The sequence below is a fragment of the Centruroides sculpturatus genome, unplaced genomic scaffold (assembly GCF_000671375.1).
Source record: "Centruroides sculpturatus isolate CEXI.00-Female unplaced genomic scaffold, Cexi_2.0 scaffold426, whole genome shotgun sequence".
Taxonomy (NCBI): Eukaryota; Metazoa; Arthropoda; class Arachnida; order Scorpiones; family Buthidae; genus Centruroides; species Centruroides sculpturatus.
The window spans coordinates 376,532-396,475 of record NW_019384749.1 but is presented as its reverse complement, the minus strand read 5'-3'; the positions used below and the strand labels follow the sequence as shown (position 1 = coordinate 396,475).

Here is a 19,944-nt window from a genome sequence, read left to right as displayed (position 1 = left end):
TGCTGTTGCATATAAACTCAAAAACTTCTTTTTGCACATTAATTATTTTTTTGTAGTGTAAGTGATATATAATTCAATAAAATACAATAAGATACATTTAAATATGTCAACCTAAAAGTTTTGTTAAAGCCTGATATAAATATTTATATTGTTACATGATAATACAGGACTAATTTATTAACTTTACCATATTTATATTTTTTGTTTTATAGAATATAATGTGACCTTACCAAATAGAGATGATAAATGGGAAAATTTCTTGTCTTGGTGTTCTGGTGCTGGTGCAAATTTTGAAACAATTGATATTAAAAAATTAAAGGATGAAGAATATGGCTTAGTTTCTAAGCAGTTACTAAATGTAAGTGAAATAATTTCATAAAATTTTACTAATTGGAACAGATTTATTGCTAAATAAGACTTGATTTTATTAGAAAGTTTTAAAGTTTCATTTTTGCATATTATTAGAAAGAAAATTTCTTTTAATTATTATATTATTACTTTTTTAAAAATTTTATATAGAATGTACAGAATTAGGAACAACTAAAGAAGAATGGAAAGATTATGAAGAGATTTATAATAACGTTCAAGCAATAAGAGATATTGAAAAAGGTAAATTATATAAAAGTTAATTTTGAAATAAATACTAATAATAACTTCGTGCATTTTGATTATTTAACTAATATTAAGTATATTCATATGAGCATTATAACAGGTGTATTTTATGAAAGATATTTGAATTAAACTAAGTTTTTTGAAAAATCTTTTAATCAATAACCTCATGATTTAAAGTTCATTTTTTTTTAAATATATAAATGTGATTTTGTTAGGTTAAAAAATTCTTATTTTAAATATTTATTTTGCTTATTGACCTCTTTCCAAAACTAGATTTAATTCACCAACCATTTTCTGTAATGATACAAAACGAGAGTAAATTGCAAATAGTAAAATAATGAAATAGAAATGAAAATCCAACTTATCCTTCCAGATGTTGAAATTTTTTTCCTATAGTGAATAATTCATAACAGAGGATGATAGAATTAGTTTATTTTTCTGAAAAATTTCATCAAAATCAGACAATTATTTATTTTTTCACTTCTACTTTTTTCTTTGGATGAAATATATCTTAATTAAAAATATCAATGAAATGTGTACAAATATAATTTAAAACAAAATAAATTTAAAACTATGTAATAATTATAGCTTTCTATTTATAATGTATGAGAGTACTGTATGTATACAGTACATATATGGAGATATAGAAAAACATTTAGAGAATGTAATATTTTTAACCCCTTTACTAGCACAAATGAGTTTTTCATGCTCTGCTATTATAATATGGGCTCTTCTGAGAATTTCTCATACTTGATCTCCTTCACATGATCAACCTGCCAAAAGGCTTCACCGAGAAAGAATTAAACCTACCAATGAAAATAGATTAACTTGGGAAAGAATACTATTACTGTATATATATATATATATATATAACCTGGACTACAAATATATCAAGATACAATGTTTTTCAGTGAATTCTATAGAAACAGTATATCCCTTTTTAATGAAACTAATTCCAGGTCTCTAGCTTTAATTGCTATCTTGCATATTTATGTGATGATGGGAAATAAAAAGTGGAAAAATTAAGAAATGAACATTAACAAGAATGATTGGAAAACTATAAAAAACATTGTAAGAGAGAAATTCTCAAGTTATCAACAAAAAAAATATAAGATGATATTTTTTTAATAGAAATAAGTTATGACAATAAAATGAGCCACGTGGAGTTTTCNTGAAATTGAAATATGAAACATAACATCTAATATTTTGTACATTCAAATTTATATACAGTATTCAAACATGCATTTTTTTTTATTAATGTATTGTACAGAAGTTATTGAATTTCTTTGATATTTTATTAAAGATAAACAAAATGCAAAAAAAGGAAATAAATTCACTGATACTGAAGATGAGAATAATGCTATTTATTGATTTTAACCTGAAATTCTCAAAGAAATTAAAAAATCTTAACAGTTAATAAATCATGCTTTCTGCAAGAAAAGGAAATAATCTTAACCATGCACTTTTTTGAGAAATAAAATCTCCTCATTATGCTACTGTTAATAAAAGATCAATACAGGTTTACCTAAACTTGATCCTGCATTGATCTTTTATAGGACTTTGAATGTGTTAAAAAATTTATTTAATCATATTTGTTTGGTTATTTAATATTATAATTAACTGATTTATATTCATAATAATGCTGTCTTTACATTTGTAACATTCAACTTTAGAACTTTAGCTATAATTATAATATATTACTTTGCCAGTTTTACAAGGGACCTGGAACATAACTCATCAAATTTTTTGTCTTACATTATGTAATTAAATTCATTTTATACTGATTTTTTTTATGACAATTTTTTCAGGAACAAAACTCTGAGGGCTACTTGTATTTTATTTTCTTGTTCTTGCATCTGATTCTTCAATTTTAAATTTTGTTAGAAACATGCTAATCTTATCATATATATATTTTTTTTTATTGTAACCAAACTTATTTTATAAAAAATTTATTTATATAAATATTTTTATGGAATTTGATAAAACTATGCATATTTTCATTCTAAAATGTTTATTTTCTATATGTAATAAAATACATTTTTTATTTAATTAAACATTTTCATCTAATTTATATATCTTTTAATAGTTAAGAATCTGAAATTTATTTGTATTTTCAGGAAGGGGATGTAGTACTTAAGGTACCTAGAAAATTAATGATGACAACAACAACAATTTCTGAACCAATATTAAGTAATTAATTACATTTAATAGTTTTGTACTTACATTTAGTTTAGTATTTACTTTTCATCTAATTTATATATCTTTTAATAGTTAAGAATCTGAAATTTATTTGTATTTTCAGGAAGGGGATGTAGTACTTAAGGTACCTAGAAAATTAATGATGACAACAACAACAATTTCTGAACCAATATTAAGTAATTAATTACATTTAATAGTTTTGTACTTACATTTAGTTTAGTATTTACTATTTATTGATTTTATATAGTTTAAATTAACCTTTTATACAAAATGTAAGGTATATTAATATGTAAGGTAACAAATGTAAGGTATATTAATATGATCAAAAAGTATCAGAAATAACTCATTTAAAGCACACACATGCAAGAGGATGCTGTTATAGTTTTTTTCTGTTTGGTATGATTTTCATCAACGTCTAGCAGCAATCTGTACATCGTCATCTGGTTTTGTTTGCAAGTAAATGCTTGTTTTGTGTGTAAAGAATTTTTGCATTGGTGATTTTTCAAAATGTTAAGTATAATTGAGGAAAGAATGTGCATTAAATTTTGTTTTTACAATGGGATTACTTCTACAGAAATTTTGGGAATGTTGAGATTTGGCAGTCAAAAATTATCGTTTAACAACTAGGTTTATTATTGAACATGTTCAGTTTCATTTGGATCTTGTCAACCAATTTAAAAGATCATTTGGGCTTGCAGTGCATTTCTTCTTGAGTTGTCCTGAAAATGTTGAATTTTTTCCAAAAACATTGTGTTCAAGTGGCTGAGGAAATGTGATCTCAAGGCAAATCATCCTTAAAATGCATCATTACGGGTGATAAAACATGGATCTACACGTTTGACAATGAAACAGCTCAACAAACTAGTGAATGCACTTGAAAGTCAAAGTAAGACTGAAAAGACCAGATTGAAGTCAGTCAAAAATCAAGGTCATGTTGACTGTTTTTTCGATTGTTGTGGTGTTGTGAATCACAAATTCTTTCCAATTGGCCAAACTGTCAACAAAGTATATCATTTGAGCATTTTGCATTGTTTGTGTGAAGCGATTTATAGAATACAACCTGATTTGTGGCAAGAAAATTCACGAATTTTCCACCACAATAATGCATCTGCTCACAATGCTCTTGTTGTTCATGAATTTTTGGCCAAAAATTCAATAAATATTGTTCCACAAGCTTCGCATTCACCTGATATAGCACCATGTGATTTTTTTCTGTTTCCTTGACTAAAATTTCCATTTTGAGTCAAGTGATGTTCATAAAACAAAATTTGCTGCAAGTCTTGGAAGGGATTTCATGAAAATGACTTGAAAGCATGTTTTATGAATTGGAAAAGAACATTGCAGTGAGAGGGAATTACTTTGAAGTGAACAAAATAAATTTTGATCAATAAATTCAAATCTTGCATTTCATTATTCCCAATACTTTTTGATCACAGGGATATGTACAATACTATTAGTAGTAATACTTAAACTTTTCTGATCTAGCCCAGTCTGTCTTACAGTAAATCAATTGAACTAAATAAATATATTTTAATACACTGTAAAATGTACTGTATTTAGTTATAAAAAATATTTTTATGCTTGTTTTTAAATGTAATTTTTATTTAATTAGAACAAATTTGCTATTTTTAAATACTGTATTTATTCTAATAAACATCACAACTGCAAGCAAAATAAAATTATAGCCAACATGCTATTTATTAGAATAAGTACAGTATAAATAATTTTTAAAGTTTTTTTTCAATTAAAAAACTAGATAATTTTTAATTGTTCAAAAAAATGTTTTTTTTTAGAAATAATTAATATAATTATAATTTTATTTGAACTTATTAAAACTTTTAAACACTACCATAACTCTATTTGTAAATAAAGTAAGTTAATTATATAATGAAAAGTTAATTAATTAATTACCTGAAAAACTGTTTATATCATTTTTTAAGGAATTAAAAGCTATTGGCTTTTTATAATCAACCATTAAAAGTATTGAAGAAGGGTCATTAAGACCCAAAATGCATTTCCTCCAATAAAATCTATATCAGTAATAATAATAAATGACGCTTTTAGCCCACGACTATAAATTAGATAGAGTTAGATAACCGAATAAATAGGATTTAACAATTTGGAGGGCTTATCACACCAAGGCTGACAGAAAAAAGGACCAGAATTTTTACAAAAAAGTTAGTCTTTAATAATCACATTTCAAATTTAGGTAAGGATGCATTTCAGGTACAAGGACCCCTCATCAGCTTACAAACACATGGCAACAACATAACAATTATAACACCACTAGTTAACCAATACAAAGGAATATATAATATATACATTGCACTGTATTCACAATTTTTAATGTAACCCATATACTAAAAGTAAAAAAACTGAAACTATCAAGAATAATATTTTAATACAATGACAATGTGATATATCATATCATTTGGGACCAGTAAATGTCTTATTTTCTCTGACATTTTCCAAATTCTGGTAGGCAGTTCCATATTATTAAAATGATTGGTTTCCAGGCATTAAACAAAAACAGATACATTTGATCCATAAGGCTGTGTGAAGACATCTGAAAACCTATATCAACAAATGTTCCTTGTGTGATGTGTTACTGAAGAAAAAAAGCCAATAGCTTTTAATTCCTTAAAAATCCAGAACGAAACAGTAACAGGAAATTTAATTAAATGTTTATATGATAATTGATTTATGCAATTTTATTTTAATACTTCAAAGAAAATAGAGCAATAATTTAAAATTTCCAAAATTCAGTGAAAAGAATAGCAAAATTTGGACTATTTTTTAAAAATCATTCTGAAGTTTAAATTGTTCACTTTAAATATCATACTTATTATTTGTGTTCAGAAATATATTGGTTTTATATAATTGCGGCATAAAGACAAATGGGAAGATATGGAAAGATAGTGAACACGATAATAATTAACTCATAATAAAGATTTAGTTTGAATGTATTATTTTTGATAGGTTTTTGTTCTATTTGTTTGTATTTCGTTTTATAATAGTTTCAAATACTTATTGAAAAAATCAATTATCTAACTATTAAAATTAGATAATTAACTAATAATGTTTTCTTCATAAATATCAAATTATTAACTAATTAAATATAAAAATAATTAAAATTTTTTAAACAATTTATTTTATATTAAAAAGTATAATTTTCAGATAATTTTGTGAAGAAGGATCCTATTTTGCAACATATGTCAAATGTAGTTTTGGCTCTTCATTTAATGAATGAATATGTTAATCCAGATTCTTTTTGGAAACCATATTTATGTATCCTTTGTTTTAAAGTGTAGTAAGTTAAATTAGTATTTATTAAATAATTTAGTTTATATTCATGATTTATTGTTTATTTTTCTTAAAGTAAAAAATAGCAATTTTACCTGCTGAATATAACACTGTTTTATATTTTACTCCTGAAGACTTGAAAGAATTAACAGGATCTCCTGTGAAAGGTGAATTTTATATTAAATTATGATACTTTTTAGTCAGAATTTACTTATCCATCAATTATTAGATATACACAATATTGTTTTTGTTACATCCAGATATTCAAATAAATTTTTTAGTTAAAAACAAAAAATAATGAAAAATAAAATTAAATAATATAGTAACACTTTCCAATCAATTTTATTTCTGAAGACCCTAGTTTTGAAAATGTTGTTCTGATCTTTTACTGTTCATCCAAAAGCATTCAAATTTGTTTCTTTTTCCAAGTTTTTGAATTTTATGCTGTACTTCTATGCATTTAAAGTTAGAACTACTTAGAATAAGTAAGACAAAACCTTTGTTTTGTCTTTCTTACTTCTAACTAAGACAAAACAAAGTTGTTAAAAATTTGAAAATTTGAAACATTTTCTTTAATATGCAGTAGAGCATAAATAAGTAAGACAAAACCTTTCACACTTTGTTTCTAGCAGTTTAATCACTAAGTACAAATGTTTTCAGCCATTTTGAATGGCCTTCTTCAGGTACAAAACTTTGTTGATGATAACAAAGTTTGTTATTATCAACAAAGTTTATTAAAACAAAGTTTTGTACCTGAAGAAGGCCATTCAAAACGGCTGAAAATATTTGTACTTAGTAATTAAACTGCTAGAAACAAAGTGTGAAAGGTTTTGTCTTACTTATTTATGCTCTACTGCATATTAAAGAAAATGTTTCTAATTTTCAAATTTTTAACAACTTTTAATAGCTTTTATATACACACACAAGATTTATTTTTGACATAAAATGTTTTATGCACTCATGTACTTTTTTATATATATTTGATTATAAAAATCTGTTTATCTTTGATTATAATTATATAAGAAAGATATAATTAACTGATTTATATTCATAATAATGCTGTCTTTACATTTGTAACATTCAACTTTAGAACTTTAGCTATAATTATAATATATTACTTTGCCAGTTTTACAANTATATGAAATAATTTTAATATTGTTTTTATTTACTACAAGCAATTATAATTATTATTTTTAATAAAATTTAGAAGAGTGCATGAAAATGTATCGAAATATTGCTAGACAGTATTCTTATTTCTATCGACAGTTTCAAGTAAGTTGTTATAATTTATAGTATTTTATAAATTTGTTGATATAAAAATATTATAAGAAATTTACATTTTAAGTTTTAGAAATTAACATTTTAATACTTTGAATATTTTCAGAATTATAACATTTCTTTATTAGATTCATATATTTGAAAAAATATTACATTACTTGTAAAAATTGCAAATATTTATTTAAATTTTTGATATGTACTGTACATTTATAATTATGTAAAACTGATCATATATTGTAAGAAATATAGCAGTTTCTGCAATATATAATTTTGTTTATTAACTTGATGTACAACAAAAATATCACTTTATTCTGATATTAGAATCAGGAAAGCCTTTATTTTAGAGAATAAATGTTTTGCCTTATAAATATTTTTGTACTTATTTTTTTTTCCAATCTTAAATATATTATGTTAATGTTAAGACTAACCTTAAAAAATAAATACCCAACATTTTTTAATATATTTTTTTGTTTCATAAAGAATTTATCTGGTTTCTGCAGTGTACGTGTGGATTTTTTGATTATTTGGAAAGGTCTTCTCAATACTTAAGACGCCAAATAATAATATGATCGATCCCAAAAAATTTCTGCTGGCATGCAAGAAAATTTTGCATAATTGATTTGGCAATTTTAGCATGCACATTTAAAAAGGTTGCCCACCCATGTACAAAACTTAGATTTTGGAATAGTTAAATAATAATATATTAAATTAAAAATTAAACTCACTATATAGGTTTTAAGGATCTTTCTTTTAATTTTATTTCTTATTAAAATGTTTTTGGAGTATATTACTTTTCATCTTTAGATCAAAATCTCCATGTTCTAAAATCATTAATGAAAATTGAAAGAGGGAGTCTTTAAAAATTATATAACATGACAATTAATTTTAATTTATAAGGTAATCTTATCTACAAATAAAACATATTCTTTTTCTTCTTGTTACATTAATTAATTCATGACATTTACATAATGACATTTGTGTAAATAGGTTTTATATTACAGTTGAATCCACTAAATGTCACATGCCAGTTATTGTCACAGAAATTTTTATCACCAGCCAACCCCATAAGTAATGATAGACTTTTTTGTAGTTAATGTTACTCCACTTGTTAGTACAAGTTAATTAATATCAAAGTATTTATGTGCATGGTGGAAATAAATATTCTATTTAATGCCACAAAGTTTGCAAAGTGTTATTAGCATTGTCTAGTGACACTTTTTTTAATTATTAATAATTTTGTAATTTATAACTGTTAAATGGGTAATTTTTAAATGATTTTTAAGTGTAAAATCTAATAGTTTCTAGTCAAAAATATGATTTTTGAAAGTGCTATAGCAGTTTTCAGCTTCAAAGTTGACAACACTAATTACACTATCTTTGATATTTCTTATCAAGTAGAGTACACTGTAAAGATCAATCATACTATGTAATACTCATTGTGACAAAAAAATGGCAGCTAAACCTTTTTTACTTTTTAACTTTATTTATTTCATTTTATGATTACAGTAGATGTAATAAATGTTCTGCTTAATAACTGTTTGCTAATGTGGCAAATATAGGACATGTACAGTAAGCCAACATGTTCTGATGCAATTAAAGGTTTTATATCAAAGCTCTTCTATTGGACTCCTGGTAATTCAACTCCACTTAATGTAACCATATTCTGATAGCTCCACAGATGTGATATTAAATGGGTTGGAATATATATATAATATATATATGTATTAAAATTTGTTTTTGCAAGCAAGGAAGGAGAAAAATGTGTTTTAAATATAGAAAATAGTAATACAACTTTAAGCAATTAAATTTTTTAATTTATTTATTTAGCAAATTTGATATTTTTGTTATGATTTTTATGAGGTATTAAATGAATATAACTAAAAACAAATACCATAATAAAAGAAAATTTATTTTTTCCAGCAATGTCCAGAATTAAGGAGTTCTCCTTTAAGGCATTATTTCACTTATGATTTTTACAGGTAAATTTTGTTTCTTTGTAAATAAAGTATTAATTAATTTTGTTTAAAATTAAATGTGTATATTATACAGTGGGTGATTGGTTAACAAACATAATCCATTCCAAGAATTTGTTTGCTATCCAAATTGTTCATTAATCAATTATCAATTTACCATAGGTTTTTATGGGAATTTGATTAAATTAATTCGTTCTGGAGATCCCAAAAAATAAAAAAATATATACATTCTTACTGTGTTCATTTATATGTAATAATAAAAATAGATATATACACAGTCTTGCATTTTTATTAGTCATATTTTTCCGTTTGTGGGGGTTAAAGAATCTGTTTAATGTCGATTGCTTTTCTCTCTTCTTCAAGATTTTTCAGAAGTAATTAATAGCATTGTAGAGATACCTATGCCTATTAACCTCAACCTGGTTTGGATGCCATTCTAAGACTGTCGTTCTGATATCATCCCACTTCTTCAAAAAAATGTTTAATAGCAGATATTGACATTAATTTTCTTTTTCAGAAAAAACTTATCTTGCCGAGTTTCTTGATGTTCTTCATTCAAGAGTTCTTGGCGTTCTACTGTCATCAGATCAGTTTTAGGTTGAATTATGAGTTCATCAATGTTTTTTATTTCTCAGATGTGATTTTTGTTACTCCTTAAGCTGCTTGAGTCTTCTTGATTATACTGTATCTTTCTTAGATAAGATTGAACTGCAGCCTACTGGAGACCTGTTGAAGCCATAATGCCCAGTAACATCAGACATCTTCTGCCCCACTCTACCTTTGCTATTATACTCTCACATTTCGAAAATAAAAACCAACAAAAAACTTAACGCGTGCCCACCCGACAGTCTCTTAAATATCAATACTATAAAAGAATTGTTTCTGTCAGAAGAATAAAAGACTAGAATTACAAGAGAGAGTTCCAAAGTTTGGAGGAGTACTATCCGATCAATATATATACATCTTCAATGAGGTTGAGCATCAATATCGACGTCTCCCACGCTATGAAAAGTTTCAAATTGGTGCTGAAGACAAGGGAAGACCAATCAATATTCATCATTTTATGTTGCTTCTTGTGTTTGTTCTGCGAGGTGTTCGTTGTCCGAACATAAAAATCTTTTGCAAAAGTGTTCATTATCTGATTTGTTTGTTAGTCGATCACTCACTGTATTTAAAATTACCAATAGTTTTAGTTTTTTAATGTATTATAGTTTCAAGTTTAAGAAAGTTCATTTTTTATAGTTAACTGAAAAATTGTTTATACCTGGAACTATAGATGAATATTTTTGAGGATAAATTGACTCATATAATGACTACAGTGTTGACAGTTTAAAATTTATTAGTTAAACAACTTTTTTTCTAATTAAAATCAGAGTTTTAGTGATTGGTTTAGTACAAAATTCAACAGTTTCATTAAAATTATATCTTATACATTGTTTGATTTCATACATTTCATGAATTTTTCTGTTTAAGAAGTTTCTACAAAGATAAGGAGCACCTACAATTTGTCTTTAATTGATATTTACATTATCAATAAAATTTACATGCAATTGAATATAAACGTAATACATTTATTTTATCATATTTTTTTGGATAAATTTCTTATAAATATTCTTGAAGTAAACAGTTGTAGCAAAACAACAGTCATTATTAGACATTTACAAAAATTTTCAAGAAAATTTTTAATATTCTGATGATCTGATAAGTACCAAACAGAAAATGCATTACTTTTCATTCTGCATTTATTATGACATAATTTTGTTCTCACTCTGATATTTCATCTAGCAGATAATAAGGAATAACTTTGTAATTTGAAAAAAGTAAGTTGAATAAATAAGTTTAACAGTTATATTTAATACAGTAGCTCCTCGTTATACAGTAGAGTCTCAAAAACTCGGCACTCAATAACCCGGCAGTCCGGATAACTCGGCCACACCCTGGCAGGGCAAAAAAATCCTTAGTTAATTCATTTTCGTTATAGACAGCTTTATGCCTCATAAAGTATTTTTCTGAGGCCTGTCTTATCAGGTAAATTACTGTACACAGTAATTTATCTGATTAATTTTCATTATCTCATTAATTTTCATTTTCATGTAGTAAAGGCTCTATGCCTTCATAAAGTACATACTTTTCCTTTGTTTAAGTGTATTTGGGCAGTTTATTCTCTGTTGTATTCTCAAGTAAACAATACATACAAGTACAGTACAGTATTTTCTGAGGAAACACTTGTACTTATTTTTTTTAACCCCATTCCCGATAACCCGGCATTTTCACAAACTCGGCCCTTCAGTCCACATTAGGCCGAGTTTTCGAGACTCTACTGTATTACACTTGTGGGAGCGTAATATAATGAGAAAAAGTGCAATACTGAATTCGGAACCTGTTACCGGTGTAATTTGTGTGAAAAAATCTCCCTTTCACAAACGTTTTCAAACTTTAGAGATAGTTCTTCTTCAGGTAAAGAAATTCCATTGGATTGCTTCGAAAAATGGAACGTGGATATTCAAACAAAAAACTGAATACTCACATAACAGAACTCGTTGAGTGAAGATAATGTGAACACAAATTACACCAGTAACAGGTTCCAAATTTAGTATTTCACTCCCAGTGTCAAGGAGAGGTTGAATTTCTTATTTAAAAAGTGTGATATATCTGACGGGCGATATAACCAAATACTAAAAATTCTGGGCTTTTACTAAACAGATTATACATGCTATGGAATCTCTCTCCTCTGTTCTTTCATCAGTAAATGTTTCTGATATAAAATAAGCTTAGTTTTGCAGTACTGAATTTTATTTGTGGTTATATCGTATTACAGGACGTTTACGTAAAAATCGATACCCCAAACACCCATTTAGCATTTTTGTTTCTTTAACAGTGACATTTACTCTCTCTATAAAACAAAATATCAGTTCCAATTTTATTATACAGTACTATTGATATATTTCATAATAAATCACTTATTAAAAATTTGTGTAATTTTATATTTTTTAATAAAAATTATAAATACAGTAATTGAAAATTTAAAAAATAAATATTGAACATATAATAGAACATCAAAATTTACAAATTACAGAGTAAAAATTCTATAAAAAGCAAAATAAAGCTACTACTATATGAAAATTTTACAATTTTCCTTTCAGAAAGAAATAAATCTTTTCCTCATATACTTAGGGGTGAGTTCGAAACTTCACACCTTTATGTGAATTGACAGTATTAAATCAATTCACATAAAGGTGTGAAATTTCAAATTCACAGAAACTTGTAAATGAGGAGATAGTACTTAAAACAATAAACAACTTTTAATATCAAAAGAAAACATAAATGATAATTGATCTGTCCACCTGTTTTTGCTTATTTAGATCTTGACCTATTGATTGTTTCCCCTTTAGTGGTAGTTTCAAGGACAATGGTAACAATAAAATACTGCAAAATGAATTTCAATGGCAATTGAATTTCATTTTGCAGTATTTTATTGTTACCATTTTGCAATGAAATTCAATTGCCATTGAATTTCATTTTACAATGAAATAAGGTATTTTTCAACAAAATTTATTGTCTCTAGTGCTTTTAAAATTTGGGAAACCAAAACAATGATATAAGGAGCGGCTACTGTATTTTGTTTTATTTAACTTATTTTGTGAACATAGTCTTCACCCATATATTTAAAATAATTAAAATACTTTTTTTAAAAAATATTACTATTAAAACAAAAATTGTTGAAGAAAACACCTGAAAATGAATTTGCATTCTTTGTTTATAATTAATGTAATTGGACAGCAAAAATTGCTGAATTTTAAATGTTTTACTGTTATGTATATTTAACATATTTGAATTATTAAATATATTTAATTAATTGTGGAATTAATGAATTACAAGTGTTTAATTTTTTATTACAATGTTGGTTAGTTAAATTTTATGAAAAAGTTAGGCAAATTTGTTATTATAGCCATATTATTAGCAATTAATTATTAAATGATTTATAATATATATATATATATTAATTATAATAAAACAATTTTTATTTAATTGTAATTACAACATTCTATAATTTAGTATAAAATATAAATGTTTTGTTGAATATTATCAAAGTTATTGAATAAAGTTTAGATCCAAAGAACATATTATTAGAAACAATATAATATTATCTCTAAATAATTTTAATGATTTAGAATAAATTTAATTTAATTAATGATTTAAAAATCTAAAAGAAAATGATTAAATGTGGCATTTGAACAATAACTCTGTTTAATGTTTGAGAGTATTGTCAATTTTATAATACAAGATTCTGAGAATAAACTTCTTTTTTGACGTGCATAGCCATATACACAAACATATATATGTTATATATAATATGTATAACTGTATCAAATATAAACTAGTAATATATATGTAAAGTTTATTTTACTCACTAGATTAAATATTATCTACCTGAAAGTTTTTCTCTGGTTTGAAAGTATCTAAATAGCATAACTCACAATATCTTTTCTCATTTAATGAGAGTTGCAATTTGAATAATGCATAAAGTAATTCTTTTTTCCAAATTTCTAAAATTAATTAAGATAAACTTTCTAATAAAATTGTTTCTTTAGTAGTAGCAAATTCTTTAAATCTGTAATGAATATATTAGTTCACTCTCTCTGAATTTAGTGGCATATGTAATACAATAGAAATATATTTATATAATAACTAGTTCAATACAGTAAGAAGTTCATTAAATTGGTAATTTAGCATTTCCAGTAACCACTATCTGGGATTATCCAACAATAATTCAGTGGGGTATAATATATAGTGTACCATATATATCCACAAATTAGAATTTGTTTGGACATGTGGTATACTAAAGACTCTGTATACTAAAGACATGTGGTATACTAAAGACACAGTACATTCTTGAAAATAAATATATACATATGAATCATTCTGAATGTTGATTTTGTTCAATAAAATATTTATCAATATTTTTGTAGGTTTTTCAATTTTAACACAGTATAATCATGCACTGTATCATCATCATACTGATTAAAGAGCCTACGTAAGATTTCTTTGTACTGCATAAACACATTGAAAGCATACAGCAACAGCATCCCTGGTTCAAAAAGTACAGCAATTTCTGCAACATTCAGATCAAATATATCTTATCAGACTTGAAAATACAAAATCACTGCTGATCCAACATCATCAATAATCTGATGTCATTTTACTGATGATTCAAAGTTCTACTGTGGTTGATACATTCTGAGTGATTACATTATATTTTTATACTTTCAATAATTTTATTTGGTTTGTCACAGTCTAGTATTATTATTTTTGAATTTGTATATAGAACTATTATTTCTTTCACTTTAATTTGTTAAAGTTTATAGTTTACTAAACATTAAAAACATTGATAAATTTAGATAATCATTTTTGCACAAGTAGTTAAGGCCAAGAATCCAGTTTATATTTTCATTGTTAGGTAACTTATGCAATTGTGTCTTTTGAATATGTTAAAAATAATAAATTCAAGGAATTTCTAAATTAAATTTATTGCAGTAATAACAAACTGGAATGTTTAATTTTTAGTTAAAAACTATCAATAATACTGATATCCGTATATTGATAAACTTAAGTATAAAATTTAAAATTAAATTAAAAATGATTATTAATATGATTTATATATAAATAAATCATATTAATAATAATTTTTAATGATTATTAATATGATTCAGGATATATTTATTATTAATATCCTGAATCTGTTAATAATCCTGAATCATATTAATAAATAGAATTAAAAATGATTATTAATATATCCTGAATAACTCATATAAGAGTTATTCAGCAAATTAATATGGATTTAAGGTTTTAATATATTTATTGATTTTTTTTTAATTGGTAGCAAAAACAATATTGTAATTGAATGAACTTGTGATTATTTGATTTAATGTTGGAATATTGCTTTTATTGGAAATACTAAATGTGCAATTTTTTACTAGTATATTTNTAGTAAGAATGTTAGATTTTCTGAAAATATTTTAAATATAGTTTATGCTGAAATGAAGTTTCATGTATTTAGTATTGGTAATGTTAATTTTTTTAATCAATAAATTTCCAATACTGGGATAAATTAATTTAAACACAAACAAAAACACCTACACCAACATACTTCAAATTAACACATTTTTACTAATGTTTTCATTTGTTTATAACAGATATCTTCAGGTATATGTAATGCAGAACTAAACAGACCAAATTAAAATAGAACAACCTTTTATGAACAAATTTGTAGTTTTAATTTAATTTTTATAATTAAAGTAGACTTTTTGATTATATGGATTGAATTAATAAGAGTAAAGATTAATTGGAATATTGTCTTTCAGTAATATATTTATATTACTGAAAGACAATAATTAAAATATAAAGCAACAGTATAAACTTTCAAGTAATTAATATCAATTATCAATATTCCAATTTGATTAGAATTTTTGTTTTTCTTTGTTCTATTTATCTGTTATCTTAAATTCATCATCTGAGAATGTGCAAAGTTATTGCAAAAACAATATTTCATTTTGTTGAAATTATTTTTTTATTTAAAATTAGCTTATTAGCTTATTAAAATTAGCAATTCATACGATTTTACATTCTAATAGCATATACAAGTTAAAATTCTGATATTAATAAGTGATGGAAATTTAATATTGTAAACATTTTTTAGAAGAAAGTTTATTAAATACATCTACAAGCTTTATCTATATGAAAAAATGACTGTTAAAAAATTAATATTGCTAATGAAGCAAAAGCATCTATCTGCAGCTCTGAAAGATCCATGTTTAAATCATTGTATGAATTACAAGAATTATTTTTGGATGGTTAGCTCTTTATATGTCACATCGTGTTTTAGTTGATCCTGTTGCAGATTATAAAAGTGATATTGACTATATAGCTTATAGTTTTCTGTTATTTTATGTCAACAAATCTGCTAATGAGTCAAGATATATATTATTAATTATGAAGTCCACACCATTTTGAAAGGTGTTAAAAGTTTTGAGACTTGAGGGTATTTATAGTCTCATGTTGTTTAAAAAAATATCATTAACATTAATGGAAAATAATAATAATAATAATAATATTTTCTAATCATTCTATATCTGTCATATGAATGATATAAAAAGTATCAATTGTTTTGAAGTTTAAATTTTCTAGTTTGTAATATTTGATATATTGTTATTTATTAAACTTGTAGCAGTTTTGATTTTTTTTTCCTGATGTGTTTTATACTTTGAAATTTGCTTTTAACTCTTTCATTATCCATTCTTTGACAAAACAGATCTTAAGAAGCAAAAGCTGTAATTATATCTGCAAGCATTGTAAAGAACTTTCCACTTTGTAACACATAATTATACTTTTCCAAGTATATTTTATTGTTTGTAAATCATGCATTTTTAAGTCATTTAAACATTAAAATTTGCATTCCTTTATTTCCCTGTAAGTGAGAGTTAATAAGTGGAAAAATTTAGATTACATTCAATATAAGAAAACTAGGTGGGTGAGTTTTACGCCTGACCTTGTGTGAACTGTAGTTGTGGTGTTGACTAATTTTAATTGTAGCCTAACGTTTTTGGTTGTTAATGTGTTTTACGTCGTTGTATTTGTTGTTAATATTGCTAATTATGGCCGGAATAGAAACTAACCCCGGTCCGTTACAACATTCTCCTCCTGGCTCAAATATAAGAAAACTACAGTAAGCAAATTTATCAGAATATATTTTCTCAACTTAATATTGTAATTCAAATTTTAAACCTATACTGTATGAACCTTTTGGAAGGGGGCTAAGAGCCATCCCAAAAATGAAAAGGTCAAAAACACCTTGAGTTTAAACATAACCAGAGTTGTTCATATTGGTGATGAGATGACGATGAACATTTAGTATTAATTATATAGAAATAAGTGTAAATTAAAAAATAATAAAATATTATTATTTTTTAACGTGTGTTACATTAAAAAATAATAATATTTTATTATTTTTTAATGTAACACACATTAAAAAATACACAAACACATGTCACAAACAGTTCAATTTGAACAGATATATATTTGAGAAAATGTAAGACAAAATGAAATGAATATACTACATCATTTACATAACATTAAAAATGTATTTTAGTAAGAATGTTAGATTTTCTGAAAATATTTTAAATATAGTTCATGCTGAAATGAAGTTTCATGTATTTAGTATTGGTAATGTTAATTTTTTTAATCAATAAATTTCCAATACTGGGATAAATTAATTTAAACACAAACAAAAACACCTACACCAACATACTTCAAATTAACACATTTTTACTAATGTTTTCATTTGTTTATAACAGATATCTTCAGGTATATGTAATGCAGAACTAAACAGACCAAATTAAAATAGAACAACCTTTTATGAACAAATTTGTAGTTTTAATTTAATTTTTATAATTAAAGTAGACTTTTTGATTATATGGATTGAATTAATAAGAGTAAAGATTAATTGGAATATTGTCTTTCAGTAATATATTTATATTACTGAAAGACAATAATTAAAATATAAAGCAACAGTATAAACTTTCAAGTAATTAATATCAATTATCAATATTCCAATTTGATTAGAATTTTTGTTTTTCTTTGTTCTATTTATCTGTTATCTTAAATTCATCATCTGAGAATGTGCAAAGTTATTGCAAAAACAATATTTCATTTTGTTGAAATTATTTTTTTATTTAAAATTAGCTTATTAGCTTATTAAAATTAGCAATTCATACGATTTTACATTCTAATAGCATATACAAGTTAAAATTCTGATATTAATAAGTGATGGAAATTTAATATTGTAAACATTTTTTAGAAGAAAGTTTATTAAATACATCTACAAGCTTTATCTATATGAAAAAATGACTGTTAAAAAATTAATATTGCTAATGAAGCAAAAGCATCTATCTGCAGCTCTGAAAGATCCATGTTTAAATCATTGTATGAATTACAAGAATTATTTTTGGATGGTTAGCTCTTTATATGTCACATCGTGTTTTAGTTGATCCTGTTGCAGATTATAAAAGTGATATTGACTATATAGCTTATAGTTTTCTGTTATTTTATGTCAACAAATCTGCTAATGAGTCAAGATATATATTATATAGACATATAATACTGTACTACTGAAAAATAGCAAGTAAAAAATATATTACTGCTGTAATTATTATTTTTTATTGTGTTGTTTGTTTATGAAAAATTTAATACATTATAAATGAATTTAAATAATAATACTTGTTTATTATTACTTTCAAATGTATTAAAAATGTAAATTTATGCTTCAAAATATATTAATTAAATTCTTATAAGTATATCCAATTTTAAGTTTCAAGTTATAAATTAATAGATTCAAATTAATATTTTGTTATGATGTATATAAAATCATAAAAGAGAGAAAATCTTCACACTTTGTTTCTAGCAGTTTTAATTTAAAAGAACAAACGTTTATAGCATGGAAGTAGATAAAATCATTTAATTAGTGTTAAAAACAGTCTTTCTTTGAAATGTTGAAGATGATATATTAAATATCTGAATATTTTTTTTTAATTGTGGTACTAAATATCAATTAACACTAAAATTAAATCAATGATTACATTATTTTCACCATGCAACATTTTTTGGACAATTTATTATTTCTTCAGAGAAAGTTACATAATTAAATTATAAAATTATATTTTTATGATTATTTTAAATATATGTATTTATTAAGAATTCCATTAATAAGTCTGTAAACTATAAAATAATAGAAATCTGATGCAATTTTAACTTTTACAAACAAGAAAAGTTTAAAGAACTTTGTTCATATTTAAGGTTTTTAAGAATCGTAAAACATAAAAATGACATAAAAAACATTAAAAAAAAAATAAAAATAAAAATGAAGAATCGTAAAACATAAAAAGAAACATAAAAATGATAAATATAGATGGTTTCCTTAGCCCAATATCTATCTATCAATACCAATATCTATCATGCTAGAATAAATCTTGGAATTTTTAAATTTATACTTTTTATATTTTCTATAAGTAATTGTGTTCATAACGGTTAGATACATTTAAAAAATTATTTTTTTGATATAATGTGTTTTCATCTTAATATAATATGAAAACTTTAAAACAAATTATTATGTTTATATTTTAGAAATTATAATCTTTTTTAATATAAAAATAAATTGATCTTTTTTATAAGCTTTCAATAAATCCAATGAAAAAAAAAAGTATGGACTTTTGAAAATATATTGAGTTGGAAAATTAAAAATTAATTCATATGCAAATTTATTACTTTATACAAAATCTAATGATAAGCTAACATTCGATATTGCTTCAGAATTTTGAATATAGTTAATAAAAATTTCTTTCTGTAATAAATTATTTTTTATAACGAAAGAGAATGTCATTTATTTTTTAAGTCCATTTGCAGTAATTTATTTTTACAGTTTTATCTTTCTAGAATGTTTGCTTTGTTATACAAATACTAGATATCAAGAAAAACGGGAGAATTTGTTGTTAATAGTATTCTATTTTCAATTATATATATATATATA

General features: G+C 24.2%; 1 protein-coding gene across 1 annotated transcript in view; it reads left to right on the top strand.

Moving 5' to 3' along the window:
* LOC111628528 (histone-lysine N-methyltransferase setd3-like) overlaps positions 1-19,944 on the top strand; it is a 52,225-nt gene that overhangs the window by 2,617 nt on the left and 29,664 nt on the right. Inside the window, exons 3-8 of the mRNA XM_023372339.1 lie at positions 213-358; positions 2,730-2,802; positions 5,989-6,099; positions 6,201-6,281; positions 7,322-7,386; positions 9,313-9,371. Of these exons, the coding sequence (XP_023228107.1) occupies positions 213-358; positions 2,730-2,802; positions 5,989-6,099; positions 6,201-6,281; positions 7,322-7,386; positions 9,313-9,371 (535 nt within the window). The remainder of the gene's footprint in view (positions 1-212; positions 359-2,729; positions 2,803-5,988; positions 6,100-6,200; positions 6,282-7,321; positions 7,387-9,312; positions 9,372-19,944) is intronic.